The sequence below is a fragment of the Poecile atricapillus genome, chromosome 2 (assembly GCF_030490865.1).
Source record: "Poecile atricapillus isolate bPoeAtr1 chromosome 2, bPoeAtr1.hap1, whole genome shotgun sequence".
Classification (NCBI taxonomy): Eukaryota; Metazoa; Chordata; class Aves; order Passeriformes; family Paridae; genus Poecile; species Poecile atricapillus.
The window spans coordinates 64,456,532-64,473,172 of NC_081250.1; the positions used below are offsets into that span (position 1 = coordinate 64,456,532).

General features: G+C 42.5%; 1 protein-coding gene across 8 annotated transcripts in view; it reads right to left on the reverse strand.

Annotated features, from left to right (window-relative positions):
- Positions 1-1,615: 1,615 nt before the first annotated feature.
- HIVEP1 (HIVEP zinc finger 1) overlaps positions 1,616-16,641 on the reverse strand; it is a 128,668-nt gene continuing 113,642 nt past the window's right edge. For 6 of the 8 annotated variants that reach the window (XM_058833724.1, XM_058833728.1, XM_058833725.1 and 3 more), the window contains 2 exons: positions 14,634-15,151; positions 9,930-11,765 (listed from right to left, as the gene is read on the reverse strand). In XM_058833724.1, the coding sequence (XP_058689707.1) occupies positions 10,617-11,765; positions 14,634-15,151 (1,667 nt within the window). In that variant the 3' untranslated portion in view covers positions 9,930-10,616. Of the gene's footprint in view, positions 3,381-7,778; positions 7,884-9,929; positions 11,766-14,633; positions 15,152-16,641 lie in introns of those variants that run through there. The other 2 variants (XM_058833732.1, XM_058833731.1) reach the window with 2 other exon arrangements.

The window sequence follows — 16,641 nt, forward strand, 5'->3', positions numbered from 1 at the left end:
ATCTACATCTGCAGGGCTTTTCTTCTCTCTTTTGCCCTTGTGCTGGGTAAACTTGAGTTTTGACTGATATAGCAGCCACAAGAAGGCAGGCAGTGAGGGTAAGTCTACCATACCTACATTGTGGAAAGCTTCCTGTGAAATTGGATTAGCACTTAAATGTTGTGTGACTGAGCTTTATGTTCTAGGTTTTGTACATGTTCTCAAGGAAAAAGGATTAAAAAAAAAAACACTCCTCAAACTCTGTATTATTTGGGGACAATTATAGTATTGCCAGATTAATTACAGTGTTTCTACAATGCTCTCCTCTGATTCTACTATTAGAACACAGCAGAAATCAGAGTCTGTTTTGACCTTTATTCAGAGCCTCCTGTTAAAGTGACTTTCACAACAGAACTCAATTTGTCACATTTTATTTGTACTTTAATTTTATTATTAACAGATTAATGAAGCTGGTAATGGGTTTCCCGATGCTCCCTTTGGAAATGTGAACTGTGTCCCTTCCTTACATCAATCTGCTGTCAGCAGATGAAGTGCCTTTGCAAAATGCTATTAACTGTTACCAGAAGCAATTAGTCAAAATAGCAACTCAGCTTCAAAAGGAGAGACTCCAGATTCCCTCAGTGTGTTAGGAAAAGCGCATTAGTAGGATTTAATCTCTCCAGCAGCCACAAGCTTTAGGCCCTGCAGTAGGTGTCTGGGTTAATGACACATAGCAATGTGAATGTATCAGACTTTAATTTGCTCAAAGGAGCAATGCCAGGTTAAAAAAAAAAAAAAAAAAAAAAAAAAAATTACTTTCCGGTGTCCTTAGCAGCAATCCCCAGTGCCAGAAATGCCCATGCTCTACTGTAAGATACACTCTCTGCGCCAGCCTTAAAAATCCATGAGCGAAATCCTGGCCTTCCTGAAGGCAGTAGGAGTCTGCTTGTGACAGTGCTGAGGCCAGGCTTTATCTTCTTTGTCTTAATTTTCTGGCCCAAACAAATATTTGAAAAGTATTTCACATCACCTTCCAAAACATCAAGTTCCAACCCCTTCTCAGATAGCTTTCTTTTTTGTGCTGTGCCAGAAAGTCACAAGACAATTGCTAGTGAGACACGCAACCTTCAGCTCCACTTCCTCCCTGGGAAGTGATGGTTTGGCATCATCATTATTCTGACAGCATTACTGTCTGGTCAGTATTCCACAAGGGGGGGCAATCCTGCACGTGGCAGGGGGTGTTGAATGAGATGATCTTTAAAGTCCCTTCTAACCCAAGGCATTTTGTGATTTGATGGGCCTGACAAAATTGCATTACCGTGCACATACAGGACACAAGGTGTGCACAGTAAATAGTCCCTAGGAGGAGGAGGTAAGAGTCTGAACCCTTTTGAGGAACAAGGTAGCACTGGGTAAAAAGCCAGCAGTCCCCAGCTCCCTCATCACTGCCCCAGATGAACTGACAGGGAGGAATCCGGGGGAGGTGAAGCATCTGGTTTAATGTCCTAGATGCTTAGCAAGGTTTCAAGCATATGCTGTGGTATTCCTACTGCTTTCCAGATTGGACATACCAACAGTCACCCCCTTCCTCTCCCAAATGTTGGAAAATGATGTTATCCATCACTATTTCCAGTGCATTTCTAAGTACATGTGTATTGCATACATGGGTCCAATTAAAACGCAAAAACAGGAGGTCGCAAAAACAACAGAAATTCCACTGATACTGAAAATAAAAAAGGATTACCCATTTGTCCTCAGGAATGGGCAATGAGGTTTCTGTTTCTATGCAGAAGGTTAACATTTTTCATGTCATTTGGCCCTCATTCCTTTAAACCCAGTCCCACTTCCTTTGGGTGGTTGCAGTGGCCCTGATGGCTGCCTGAGCTGCATCAAGGGGCAAACTCTGGGCTCAGTTCACATGCCTCCCACTACCCTGCCATATGCCGATACTCCCACATTAGGGTTTTTTTGGGAGGCAAGAAACCTTGAAGACATTTTTCCTCTAAGAAAACATAAACAGCTGAACCCCATCCCCAGGGACTTGGACAAACTACAGTTTGGATAAAAACCACCAGCCTTTATTTTGCCAAGACCTCAATGATTAAGAATATCCAGATCTAATGATTTTGCTGAGTGTTTGCAGAGCGTATTCCTGTTGGGTATTCTTCCCTCCACTGCCTTCAAGTGAGTACTCCCAGTGCATAAGGTTAAAAGGGTTTCTTTCTCCCTCCAGATGCAGAAGGATAGAAGAAGAGTTAGAAGTCCAGGACTAAAAAAAGGCCTGGCACAGGGCCACTCTAAGATGTAAGAGTGGCACATCCTACCTTCCTTTGATACGAGCTTAATGACAGCAAAAGACTGTCCTCTGGTCCCTCAGCCAGCTCTTTCTACTGATTGGAGGAGGAGTTTCTTGAAGAAACACAATGCATTGTTCAAACACTCCCATAAAAATGGCCTTCTGACTATCCAAACACATTGTCTGTCATCTTAGATCAAGCATGGCTCTCACACTTAAACATAAGGATTAAAAGGCATCCATTAAATGGAGAGTTTAAAATTCTATTTTGAAAAAAGCTCAGAAGCTTAAAAGACGAATTATTTGTGTAATGTTCAAGATCAAACGTTGCTGAAATAAAGACTTTATCTCCTTTATCAGATAAAACCTGTGTGCAAAGATTGCAAGGGGAGAAGGGACTATTAAGATAATCTAGTTTGACCTCATGACCTCAGGTTTTGGCATTTCACTGGTACAGGACCCTTTCAGTTGTTCATGTAGCTGTATGGAAAATTGGATAAAACCATGGAGGATGCAGCAGACTACATAAACTTGAAAAAAACAGACCACAGGTGTTCATGTTCCTTTAATTTTTGTGTTTGTAGGCAAGGCTCAGTGCTTAAAGGGATAGTCCCAAGTCCTCTGCTGACGCAGTTGGTGCAGGTCTTGCTGAAGTTCATGGATGTCATTTTCCATCAGATGAGGAGCTAGCCTGAGGAGTTCCCAACTGCAAGGGAGAACTAAGTAAGTACAAAAGTGCAAATATCTAGAAAGGGCAATTTGCAGAAGTTTTTGGGTAACTGACATTCCCAAAGCCTCTCTCCATTTTTCTATTTTTTGTCATTCTATTTTTTATGACAAGTGCTTAGGATTGTGTTCACTGTGCCAGTTTTCAGCAGGACAGGCGGGAGAAGCTGGGACACGTTTCTTTGTGTGTGTCTTTTCTAATTTGTTCGAGCTGTCTGATGTCTTCATATCTAATACATTCAGGACCTTTGATCTGAGTTGGAGGATGTCTCAAGAAGGAGCGATGATTCACAGGAAAACAGGATATCCACAGGGGAGCCAGCTGCCCAGTCCAGCAGAATTAATCAGCATTAGCTGTGTGAGCTCTTGCTCTGAAACACTGTAAATAAGAAAAGTGCCACAGATCATTATACGTATGGGAACAAACAAAGAGAGAAACACAATTTAAACCTCTAAGTGTAAAAAATGGTTTCTGAACCACCCACTTGATTTTTTGGTGGAGCAAAACTGTCTGGTGTCCAGATGAAAACATGACTTCTGTTTTGCAAAGAGGCACTGTTTCAACACTTGCTTCTGTTCTGGCACCTAGACTGTTTTTGCAAACCAGGGACACACCTAACACTGGGTAACAGGTCTGAAATACAAGAGCTGCCTTCCTGTGCCTAAACCGCCCAACAGCCTGGTTACAATGCCATGCTCTCTCTGGCTTGCTCTGTCTTGCAGCTTGGTTTATCTTTCCCTCTTTCTCCTCTCCTGGCCTCGTTTCTGCCAGCAAGTGCCTGCAGCTGGCCTGGCCAGAGCACAGGAGCTTGGTGCAGCCTCCTGGGAAGGAGGTGTAAGTAATGGATGTGTCCTTTCACCCAGAGACCTGAGGTACATCACCTCCCTTGCTGTGTAGTCCCTGGCTGATGAGGAGGGAGCTGGTGCTGCACTACAGGATGGTGACTGCATCTTCCCTGGCACCTCTTGGTGGCAGAGACTGCCACCACTGCGGTGTCAGTAGCTGAGCGAAGAAGAAATGGGCAGCACCATCTCCTCCTCCTCGTGTTTCCGTTTCAGGATGAAGCCCTTGTGATTGGGCTGTACAAACAGTATGATCATTCTGAACATAGTGTTCCTGAAGGATACTACCTTGTTTGATCCTGTGCAGGACAGCTGGGTGCCACAAGGGCAACTGCTCAGGCTGGGGAATGTCTGAACATTAGCAAAATTAGGGGATGTAGTAATATGCTGTTCAAACAGGGAAGGGTGATGATGGCTTTCCACTCAAGTGCTTCAGGTCTGGGTAGATACTGTTCATAGAATCATGTTTGAGTTGGAAGGGACCTTTTAAAAGTCATCTATTCCAACCCTCCTGCAATGATGACAAACTCCTTTTTCAAAATCTGCTTCTGCACAGCAAAATCCCTACTGGTGCACCCTGTCCTTGTGCTCCTGGGAGGTGGGTGGATGTTCTTGGTGATGCTCCCTCCACGCTGTGTCCCTCATTGCATGTTCACACCCAGGGATCGCTCTTGCCTTCCATGGGCACCCCGTGAAAAGCCCCTCGTGAAAGTGGGGCTGCAATGGGGATGAGTCCTGTGCCAACATGTGGGCTCTGAACTCACTTCCACACCTAGATCTGGAGCAGAAAGATGATGGGGTGGCAAATGGCTCTTAGTGGTCCGTGATTCTAATGGAGAGCTTACTATTCATTATAAGAGATGGAACTGTGTCACATGCTCTCCTTCTCAGAAGGAAAAATCCAACCCTAAGGTATTTATGTACCAACACCAAAACACCTTAGACCTGAATGACCTGCAAATGGAACTTCTGAAGCCCAAAGGGATGTTGTAACTGCCTAAACTCAACAAAAAGAGGAAATGCTGGGGGCATTTGACTTTACAAACAGCCTTCAGTTGGCCCATTTCCAGCACAAATGCCTTAGCATGGTAATGGATTTCAAATACACTAAAGAGCACAGCCACAAAACCAAACAAGCCTTAACATTTGACCTTATTGGGGAAAACAAGCCTACAATTACCAAAGAAAACTAAGCATGCCTAGCTAATTGACTCATCTTAGAACTCTAGGTTTTGTTTCCATGACTGAACCATAGGAATGTAAAGCCTTGCCATCTTTCAGCTAGCATGGTTTCCTTAGATCTCATGGAATATCTGAAAATCACCAGTCACCTCCTAATATTTTGAGCAGTCTGTTCAGTATAAAGAGGAGAAATGTAACAAACATTAATGGCAACACCACCTTTTTTCTTTCTTTTTTTTTTTTCTTTCTTTTTTGTGATTTATCATTCCTGGAACAAAACACGAACATCAAATCAATGAATTACAGCCTGTTACACCCTTGTTGCTCATCCACCCACGAACATTCCATATAAAATTACCTAATAATCAATTTGAAGTACTTTAAAGTAGCTTGTTTTCACCCTAACTCAGTAACAGAATCAGCAGTCCAGTGTCTAGATCTAAGACAGGGGTCTTATCCTTGAAGATATAAGCCAGAAATGGTGTTAAGTCTTTGATGTTTTAGGTATCAATTTTAAAGACCATCTGAGACTCCTTACAGGGAACAGAAATTTCCCTAAAACATGGGGAGACAATTCTAGCCATGTTTTTTTCAGTCATTCATAGTGTAACATTTACAATTAGAGACTGGTCAGAAGCCACCTAAGATGGGTGACACTTTCTGCTTGCATGAAATACCAGGAAAGCAAGGAAAGGATTCCCTGCTATAAGATGGTCATACTGGTCTCAGAAGATCTTTCCAAAGCAACTGAAGCAGTGGCCCATCAGATAAGTCAGCTGAAGGTATCTTGAGAGAGCACTCTCACTTGTGGGTTGTTTGGTTTCCATGGCTCTTGGCAAGTCACTCATGCTAAAACTGAGGATTTTTTGTTTTGATGAAACTGTCCCAATGTTAAACACATGTTTGAAAGGCAGTTTACGGATTTAAAGTACAATGTTTATGAAAGCTTAGTGAGGATTATCTTGCAAAAAATGAGAACTTCTGGAGTAAGTTATATAGCGACAAATTAATTTTATATTTTGTTTAACCACATGTCAGTAAACTCAAGGCAAGATAAATCTGTTAAGAAACCATACAAAGTGGTTTAGCCAAGTGTAAGGCATGGATGTCTGTTTCATGGTACATCTCTGGCTTTGAGGTGGGCCATATTGTGCTCAGCCTACGTAAGTTGTCTGAGATGAAATGCATTTGATGGGCACTTGAATTTGTATGCAAAACACTGCTGTCAGACTTTCTGGCAGGGGCCTGGCTGATATGGACCAACTGTGGGCTGCTCTAGCCTCAGGGCATAATTTACAGCAACCTGAAGCTCAGCAAGTTACTTGAGAAAGAAAGGGGCAAAGGTGTATACAGCAGCAGTAACCAAAGCAGGGCAGAGCATCCCTGCACCTACAAAGTTTGTGTTACTTCAGCTGTGGTCCAGAAGTTGCGAGTTGTATCTGTGGATGTAATGCTACAAGTCAAGAGATCTGAGACCAGGTACATCAAACGTGTCTGTCTCTGGTTTAGTTTTAGTTTAGTTTTGGTTTAGTTCTTCTAAGAAGTGACAGGCCGTGCTGCAGCTTATTAAAGCCCCAACGGGAAAACACAGACACATTTAATAGAGTTCATGTTCCAAACCCATTATTTTTATTATTATATGGACATGCTGCCTCCAAGATCAGGTACCCATGTCACCAGCAAATGTCATGTACTGCAATGACAAACCAAGGAAGGTCTAAATTGAAAGAGCTACAGGACACTGGTCAATTCTTCTTCTAGTGAGGGCTTTTGGCAGATCACAGGGAAGCATCTGCACAGATCCCACAGAAGCTGATTGTGCTGTGTCTGTACTCTGGCTGCATTTGTACCCAGGCTTTAACTGGCACCTGCTTGCATCCTCCTGATGGGAACAGGTTGTGAGAAGATGCCAGAATGTGCCTGGGTACACTGAGGAGCAACATTTGTTCTGGCCTTTTTATTGTTTAAACAGCTGTGCTGGATTTGCCAGAGGGTGTCTGACAGAGTCGTTAAAAACTGATCCCTGAGTAAACAGCCTGGTGTTATTTACTCCAATTCAGCTGTGGTAATTCACACCATCTGAAATGCAGCCTAATCCTGCACTGGCAGGTCTCTGAAACGTTTGCTACTGCTTTGACCAGAAGGATCCTTGTGGCAAGGGGAACATGATTTCCCCATCACTGATGACTCTGGACAAGACAATAAAATATACAACACAATTTAAAACAAAAGGAATTAATTCAGAATGAAAATGTAATTGCTAATGCAGTAGTCACAGGCTTGTGCTCATGCAGGACACCCGTGTGTGCTGACATATATATATAGATGTTGGTTACAGGCACTAACAGAGGAGAGATACAGAGCTTAACCTTCTCTCAGGTCTGGTCACACTCCTAGTTTGTTTCTTCTTCTTGTTGCACAAGCTGTAGAGGCAACTCAAGGAATATCCATTTGGAAATATCCTAGAGGGAAGGGAAACAGTGTAATATTCAGGACCACAGTTTTTTAGAAAACTGTGATTTCCTCACAACCTTGATGTGAACATTAGATATATCTAAAACTACCTGCTCATAGTAGAGTTCCTGCTTCAAATGTGGCTTATTTGCTTTGCCTGGGTAAGTGATGGTTCAGTATTTGTCCTCTCAGATCTCTTGACCTGCAGCTTTACATCCCCAGAAGCAACTTCCATCTTCTGGGCCTTATGTATCCTCTCTCTCGGTCCTTTCTCCTTGCTTTCCGGTTATGAACTTACCAAATGACACGTCTTAACATTCCTCTTTATGACATATCTGTTGTCATGTCATTTTTGCTCTTCAAGATATGCTTCCATCTCTTGCCCTTGATGTCTTCAAAACACCTAGAATAGAAAAGACAGATGTAGATCACCTGATTCACCAGGGTGAATTTTCTATTAAATTGGAGACTTCCTGGAATTATTTCTGAGCAGAGTATGAGTGCATCACAAATTGCTCGTCAAGTAAATATTTAAGATGTGTATACAGTAAATCTCTGGAGTTTAGTAAAATCAGGACTTAGGGGCATGTGCAACAGCAATTCCTTACCCACTGCTGCCTTATAAAACTCAGGGAAATGATAATAAGTTGTAATGGTATTCAAAATTTTGGAGATAGTTTTACTTTGCTGTTAAGCTATCTGATTATGTCATCTCTTTTTGGTCGTGCTTTAGACAAATATGCTCAAATTAATTATCATAGTTCTAGTTTGCTGGTTGGTGGCCATTTCAAAGGAGCTAAAAGTAATTCAAAATTTCTTGAGTTCATTAACTGCAAACCATCACCTGATTCTACTAGAAAAAGCTTCAGGCTCTCAAAGCACATGTAACACAGCAACGTTTTGAACTAGCTTTGGCTGATTGGGGTAATTTCACACAGGTATAAATGACAATGGTACACGACACGTTGACACCACTACTACACTTATAAAAAGAACATACAAATGCACAGTGACACTTCACACAGGGCTTGCACATAAGACACTCACAAATTTGAAGTCCGGTGCTGCGGGGAGCCGAGGACTCTTAACTCTCATTAAGTTCAATGTGAGTTGAGAGTGCTTGGTGGTTCAGGTACTTGGGCCTTCAGCGAGGCTCTGCACATTCATGTCAGAGACGGGAGTAATTTCCCCTTTCTATTGTGTGTGTTTCTAATTGCTAGATTAGTACAATTGCCAGATAATCACGAGTAATAGAAATGGCTTTCTGCTACTGAAGTGCTCTTTCTGGAAGTTAATAAAGCTCATTCAACATCGCCTACAGTTTTACAACAAGCTGTAATAGAATAATGTAATGAGTACAATGTGAGTACTGTACAAAAGCCAGTGTAAAGTATAAAATGGATCTAGGATAGTGCTGTTTTTGAATGTGAGCAGTGCAAGGTATGAATTACTTCCTTGAGATGGATACAGGAATTAATCTGTGAACAATGCAGCCCAGCTCACATTCAAGTTCACTCCCTTTTTTTTTTCCAGATTTGCTTCCCGTCCTTTTCTTCCAGTTGTTTTCTATGTGCTCATCCTTGTTAATTCCATAAAGGTGATCATGCTTTTAATTTACACCTTCCAGTTTCCTACTGGAATTTGGCTATTAAAGGGGTTATAAAAACTTCTGTAACAATGTGATAAAAGGACACAGCAGGAAACCAACACTACTTAAAAAGTACAGCATGAATCCCAAGTCAATTTGAAACTTCTAGGAATGTGTAGCCCTGTAACTTGTCAGATGTGTCTCATGCCATAGTTGGAACACCTCGACAATTCAGTGATAATTTTACATTGTTTTCACTATCTGCAAACAGAGGAGTGTTAAATTTCATTATTCCACAATCCATCCATGTTTTGTATGCCCAGTATGACAGGTTTGTTGTTACAACGGCACATTAACTATATGTGTAAAACCTCTAGTCCCTTCTTTCCCTGCATGAATAAGACAAAGTTGTATTTATGGAGAAAATGGCTTTGTATATCTGTAAATGAAGATCTCCTGAAATGCAATCTTGTAAGAGCTTGATGGTAATCAGTAATGCCAAATCCTCATTACAGCAGTGGCATTTTCACCAATTCTATGGCAGGTTTTGCAATTAACACACAAAGAATTATTCCTTTCTTGTGTATCAGCATTTTAATGTCAGTAAAAAGTGGCTTTATAGTTCAAGATTACAAATAAAAAAATATTTCATCTTGACCCTTTTGTCATTTCCCCTCAGGCAAGTCTTCAAATTTTAGGTAGGAAAAAACCACGAGGTGGATGGATGCTTGCTCTACAGAAAGATGAGGGACTCCCTCCCCACTCTACAATTGCTGGATGTTTTGAAATGGAAGATTTTACTCCAAGTAAAGCCTGATAAGTTACTCTCTCTCCCATGGCAGGTGAAACCACAGGGGCTTTTACCACCACCAGATCCCTTCAAGCTGAACCAACTGGAAGGGCACTGAAAGGAATGAGTCAAGCACCTCTCTGGCTACCGGGCTGCATCAAGAAGGCACAACATAAGCAATGGTAAAGTCAGTAAACAAAATTTTACTGTAATATTTTGTAACACAGATACTGTATTTCTCTTTGAAGTGTAAAGCTACCGTCTTACACAAGAAAGATGGACAGACCCTTTTCCAAGACTAATATGGATACAATAAATATGGAGTTTTACATACTAGATCTGTACACAGAAACTTTGTCCCACAGCCATAGAAATTTACATTTAACAGTGCAACATATAATTTAATCCTTTATTTATCTGACATAAGATGTTTACTTACTAAACACAAGCAACTACCTGGTTTTATTATACATATTTTATATATATATATTTTATATATATATATTCAACAATCTGTACAGGTTTCTAAACATAAAACTCCAAAAAGGCACAATCGTCTATACAACATGTACAAAAATGGCTGGAGCTGACAAGAAACAACAATTATTGGTCAAGAGTTCATGATTGCACGAAGATTAGTAATGGGTTTGTGTCAGAAAAATGTGCTTTAAGGAAAGGAAGGTTTGCAAAGAAACCTGCAGGTGTTATAAAAAAAACCCAAAAAACCCTAAAAATAAAAACACAATGAAAAACAAAAACTAGGTTGCTATTACAAGTCTATCCTCATCGTCACTGCTGCCATCGCTAAACTGCAGCGTGTTTTGCCGCTGGGGCGGGGCGGCTGGCCTGGGTACCTGTCTGTCCGGGGTGACAGTTCGGTGGACCGGGGACTTGGTTAACGTGTTGGGATTCACCTTGGAGCGGGGCTCTGCTGGGGCAGCCCTCTTCACCTGGAGGGCAGGGAGGTCACGCTTTGGCTTGCTGGGGTTCGCGAGGTCCGTCTTTTCAGGATCAGCTTTCCCGGGACCAGCGGGGTTGGTCAGCGGGGTGGGCTCGGAATGGCTCTTCCCGCCGTACCGCTGGCTGCCAGCCGCTGCCTGAGGAGAAGCATCCCGGCCGGCCTGGCTGGTCTCGGCTGTGGGGAAGCCGACAGCAGCTGGCTCCAGCTGGACCTCGCTGGCTTTGGAGCCTGCGGTGGGTGCCTCGGAAGCTCCGTGCCCCTCGGCGCTGGCGGGGCTGACGGAGGGGATGAGGGTCGGCAGGGCGATGTTCAGGATCTGCAGGCCGGGAAGGTGTCCCTGCGGGCTGGGGGTGCTCTGCGGAGCCGCACCAGCCGTCAGCACCTGGAGGCCCACGGCATTGAGGGTAATTCCCGGAGGGCGCATCTGCGGGGCGATGTTGGTATTTGCCAGGCCCAGGATGTTCACTGTCTCCATGCCCAGCGGTGGCAGAGGCTGCAGGTTGGGCGTGCTGAGCCCCTGAATGCCCGGCATGCTCACCTGGCCGATGGGAATGCACGGCACCATGCTGTTCACCTCGGCGACTCCCACAGGATTTGTGGCAGTACCAGCGGCCGTGCCGCCCGTCTCGCCAAGGGCGCTGGTAGTTCTGTGAATCACGCTCACAGCTGGGATAGTGAGCTGCACTGGCCCTGCTTGAATGGGAACAAAGGTGGAGTAGGTGGCCAGGCCAGCAGGGACCACCTGGATGCCCCCGACCGGCACCATGCCGTAGGGAGCCTTGGCTTGCCGCTGGGAGTGCAGAGGCAGGTGGCTGAAGAGGTGAGTCTGGGGAGCTCTCGGCTCGGCAGCCGGCTTCTCCTCCGGGATTTCGGTGTAGGGTGACGGCGCCGTCGTCAGCACGCTTTGGTCTGCCGGCGAGGACGGGGAACTGATGGAGGGCATGCTCTGGGAGAGAACAACACAGGCGTGTTAATGTGGCAGCCACCGCTGCCCTTCAGTGACATGGAAACACAAGGGAGCTGGAAGTGCTTCCCATGCCCCCTTTTAAGAAAGAACAACAACAAAATGGTTCATAGTATATAGTGCTCAGCTTAAACAATGAACTGTTTTCCTTCCTTTCTTTTTCCTTCTCCTTCCTCACCCACTAATTGCATTTTCCTCTCCTAATTACCCTTGCTTAATTTCTCTCAGACACTAGTGCTCAAAAACATTGCTGAATCTCTTTTGCGCGTGTGTTTTAAGTGGCGAGAAGGATTTGGAGAACTGTTTTATGTGGAAATCACCCCAGGCAAGATGGTTAAATAAGCATAAGCTGGCATTTTTGATGCACTGGGTTCCTCTCCTGAAGGCATTACAGCCTCTGGCAGGCAGAGGCAGCATCACGGCACATTTGTCATAGGTGCTTCTAATGTGGCAGACAGGGTATGCAATGACACGAGATGGCTGACAACTACAGCTCCTGCAGAGGTGGAGGTGATGGGTGGATACTGGAGTGAGATGTGGGACCCACATCCCATTGCTGTTTCAGCTGTGATTTATTAGTGATTTATTTATCAGTGATTTATTTGGTGCACACGCCTGGATTTATAATTCTGTTTCTATCCTCCCTTTTTTTCTCCTACAGCCTGTTACTGACCAAGGCTTGCAACTCCTTTCCTAGAACCTCCTAAAATGAGTAGTCTGAAAGTGCAATTGCAATCTCATGGTTATCTTTTTGTTTCAAGCACATTCATCACACACATACACACACTGGTGTGCCCTTACTTAATTTTTACAGTATTAACTCTCAAAAATTCTCTAGAGCAGGAAAAAAACTCCAAACCGGACAGAAATGCTTTTGAAATCTGCTGGTAAAAAACGTATTGGCAAAGAGAGAATATGATTAACTGGCTAGGCAGTGCCGACCGTCTAAATGAGAAGATGGGTGTGAGAAAGAAGTCAACATCTTTCTCAGAACTGACACCTCACAAGAGATCCTGATAAACTGGTATGGACGCTTTTGAAAGAATGTACAACAGCCTTCCTGAGCTGTGCTGACTTCTTGACTGCAAGAACCAGGATCCACAGCCATTCACAGTAGGAACAGACTGTGGATTAACCACTGGAGACACAAGGCTGATGCTTCTTTTGGTCTGGGAAAGGAAAAGAAAATCTGGAAAGGAATTACTTCCTTGTATTACTTACATGCCTTCTTTTTTTAATATATTAATGTAGACAATTATTAGAGCTAAATAAATGAACACTGTTCAACATTCTTAATAGGCTTCAGTTCTATTTAATGAGGGAGTAAACTCAGTTAAATGTCCTTTTGGTAGCCATTGGCAACAATGGAACCTAAACTCCAAATACTAGGACCCTACCCATTTTATGGCAGGCATATACAGTGATCAGAGACCACTCCATTTTATTCTCTGTCACAATACAGACTTGCTCCAATTTACATTTGCCACATGAACTCACAGTTCCTACAAGCAGTGATGAACCTGTGCTGAATGCAGCAATAATTTTTACTTTCTCCATGTCAACAGTTTGCCATCTTGAACTGTGTAAAAAAATAAATCCAGTAGTGTAAATTTTCAAAGAAAAAAACAAGCCACTAAGTACTTAAAGCAGATTGAAATTTTTACTTTTTATCCTTTTGAAAATTTTCTGCTATTTTTTTTTTCAATAATTGCATGCAACTAGGTTTAGGCTTGGACTCAATGATCTCAAGATTTTTTTTCCAACCTAAATAATTATATAGTTCTATAAAGTATTTCTAAATATTGCATTCATCATGGAGAAGGCAGTGCTTTGATTACCCCTTTAATTAAACTATTTTGCATTTCATTTTTCTGAGCATTACTCTGAAAAGCTCAAATGCTTTCATGGTCTGTAGCAAGAATTCAAAACTTCCAAAAGATATCTTTAGGGTCAGTCTGGTAAGTAATGTATAGTGTCCCCACCACAGTCCATTAAAGCCATTGCTGAATTGAAAAAGGCTCATCACCTGCCACTTCCCTCTGTGATTTCATGGGCACAGTTTTTAAAAAAAACAGTTTCCAAACTTACTGAACACTCACACAGACCTGCACACAGACTGACCTCATCCTCCTGCACACTGCTTTGAAAAGCCGTGTGTCTAACATGTGCATGGACAAAATCCATCCTTTTCTGATTAAAATCTTCTGTCAGCTTGGAGAAAAGCTAAAAGCACTGGGAACTTAGGTTTCAGACCTGTGTTCATCTCTCCTTCTGTTATTGTGCAAGGGCAATCTCCTAGCTTCCTTGAACATCTGGTGCTCTTTCTAATTCTACTATTAAGCATATTTGGGGTATAGATAAACAATTGCACCTTTTTTGTGTGTGATAAGGCAAAAAACTTTGGGACTAGATTAATTTCCCTTTGGAATTACCAATGATTGTATCATTATATTTCAGAGTGAAATGATTATGGAATTCTATCACTTTCACCTGAAAACTTCATAACCACCACCATATGTTCATTCCACATATTTGTTATTTCCTTCTGATTTGTAATACAATCTATCAGCTCCAAACATCAGCTGAAATGACCATATTACAATTAAACCTTTCAGGAAGAATACAATCAAATTGAAGAATTTGAAAAGCTATGCTCCTACAACATCCTTGTGTCTAGAGTCCTACATATTTGTGCTTGGATTAAATCTAACTCTTCTGAAAGGCTCATCACCCAGAATTCTAAGAATGAAGGGAAAGGCAAACATTTTCATCTTTGAAAAATCTCCAAAAAGATCTTTTTAGAAGGAGGACTTAAAATCCCACTCTCTCCCTGGTTTTAGACACTCCTACCTTTGTAAGAGCTGCTGTTGATACTAAGGAGTGGCCCAAGGCTGTATCTGGATCAGGGTAATCCACAGACATCTGGCGACCTGGAGATGCAGGAGCGATATCCGTCAGTGCCGCATCGGCACCACAGGGATCCACTCCTCTCTCCTGGGCTTTGTCCTCATGTGCTTCCTGATGGGTGGACTCTGCTGGCGACCTGGAGGTCCTGCTGACCGACTGCACTGTGCTAAGGACAGTCATCTTGGTCAGCAGTGCTTTTGGGAGACCATCCATTGAGTCCGTGTGAGCCTCAGTGAAGCACTCTGGAAGCCTGATGTCGTCGTCAGTGCTGGCGGCATCCTGCAAGCTGTGGCGAGAGGGGTGGTGCTGGGGGCTGGCAGTCACCGAGGGTGTCGTGGATAGCACTGACTCAGCCTGGCTGTCTTCATCATCGTCCTCATTGTCATTTTCATCCTCATCGCCACCATCAGACTCCTCCACGTCATATCCTGACCGGTCATAGCCAAACCTTTGCTTCTCACCTGCAAAAGTGGAAGTAGAAGTTAAGACAATGAAGGCCCTGGACTGACTGGGAAGGAAGCGGGAGGGAACAACTAAAAACACCAAAAAACCACATGGTACATGTATTTTCCACTCACACCCCATTGCATCAAAGCAACAGGGAAGACTTAAATTTTTGTTTTCATTTTCCAACTTAGAAATTTAATTATACAGCTACATAATCTTTCATCTTCTGCTTCTACGTTGTTTTTAACCTTCTGGATTTGATTGTTTTCCTTCATGCCATTTGTAACCATTTGCTCAAAGTCACCCTTCACTCTTCTGCTCGGGGAGCAGTGAGCAGATTCTTGGTTCATTAGGTTCCCAGTGCTGACATGCGGGGCTGGTCTGTCAATCGTAGCGGTGGGTTATTCTCTGGCTGGTTCTGACTCATAAGTGGGTGTCCTTGTACCTAATATGAATCACAGCTACAAAGGGTTTTGGAGGATGTAAACAGAAAGACTGGAGGCTGTTAGTTAAGAATCTGTCTCGTTAACAGGCAAAAGAGACCAAAATTAGACATTACTAGATTTCTTCACTTCACTAGTGTTTTGAAAGGTTTATTAAAAAATTACCTGAGATGTCCTAGGAGCCAACAAAGCATTAATCATATCAAAACTTACCTATGAATCTTTCTTTGCATAAAGAAGCACTCCTGAGTTCAAGTCTTAAAGCTAAACCTCTGTCTAGGGGTAAGTTTCTCCACAAAACACAGTTCTACTGCAGCTTTTCACCTTCTTTTGTATCAAATTTGGAAAGAAAGAGTTGTCCTTAGTAAAGCAACAGAAAATCCCATCTGCTCTGTCTGATTCCAAGCCAGACTGTCTGGGATCATATTTTATAAAAGACAAAATGCTTTGAATATATTAATATTTTGTATTTGATTAAAGGTCTGTCTCTTGAGCTGTCCAAAAAAACATATCAGCATAAAAATCATTTGGCACTGTAAAACCAAAGATGTCTGGTTAGACAAAATCTCAGAAATGCTGTTCTAGGGAAATCTACACAGCAACTTACCTTCAAAATGAACAATCCTGAAAAAAATCAGACCCTTAAAAGAATCTGAATATACTGCCTGTACTTTAGGCTCTAAGTAGCCAAAACCAAAATAAGCATTTTGAACTCCAGATAAAATAAATGGGCTTAATTGAGATACCTTTCAGTAAGTTATCCACCATTGTAAGCCTTTATGGTTTCAAATGAGCAATGCAATTAGGAACTAATAGCTTCTTTGAAAAAATCCCTCTGTAATGACTTTCCCCTTCTTTGCCTACACAATAATTTGTACATTAGCTAAATATGGAAACTAGATCTCCTACATTTACTACAGCAGATGTGAACATGTCAGACATGTTATTAAAAATACTCCAAATCCTCCAGGTCATTGGAATGATAGTAACAAATTTATCAGAAATTTAAATAGTCTTAATTTATAATTCTCATCCACAGACAAAAATGTTCAAAATAGAAA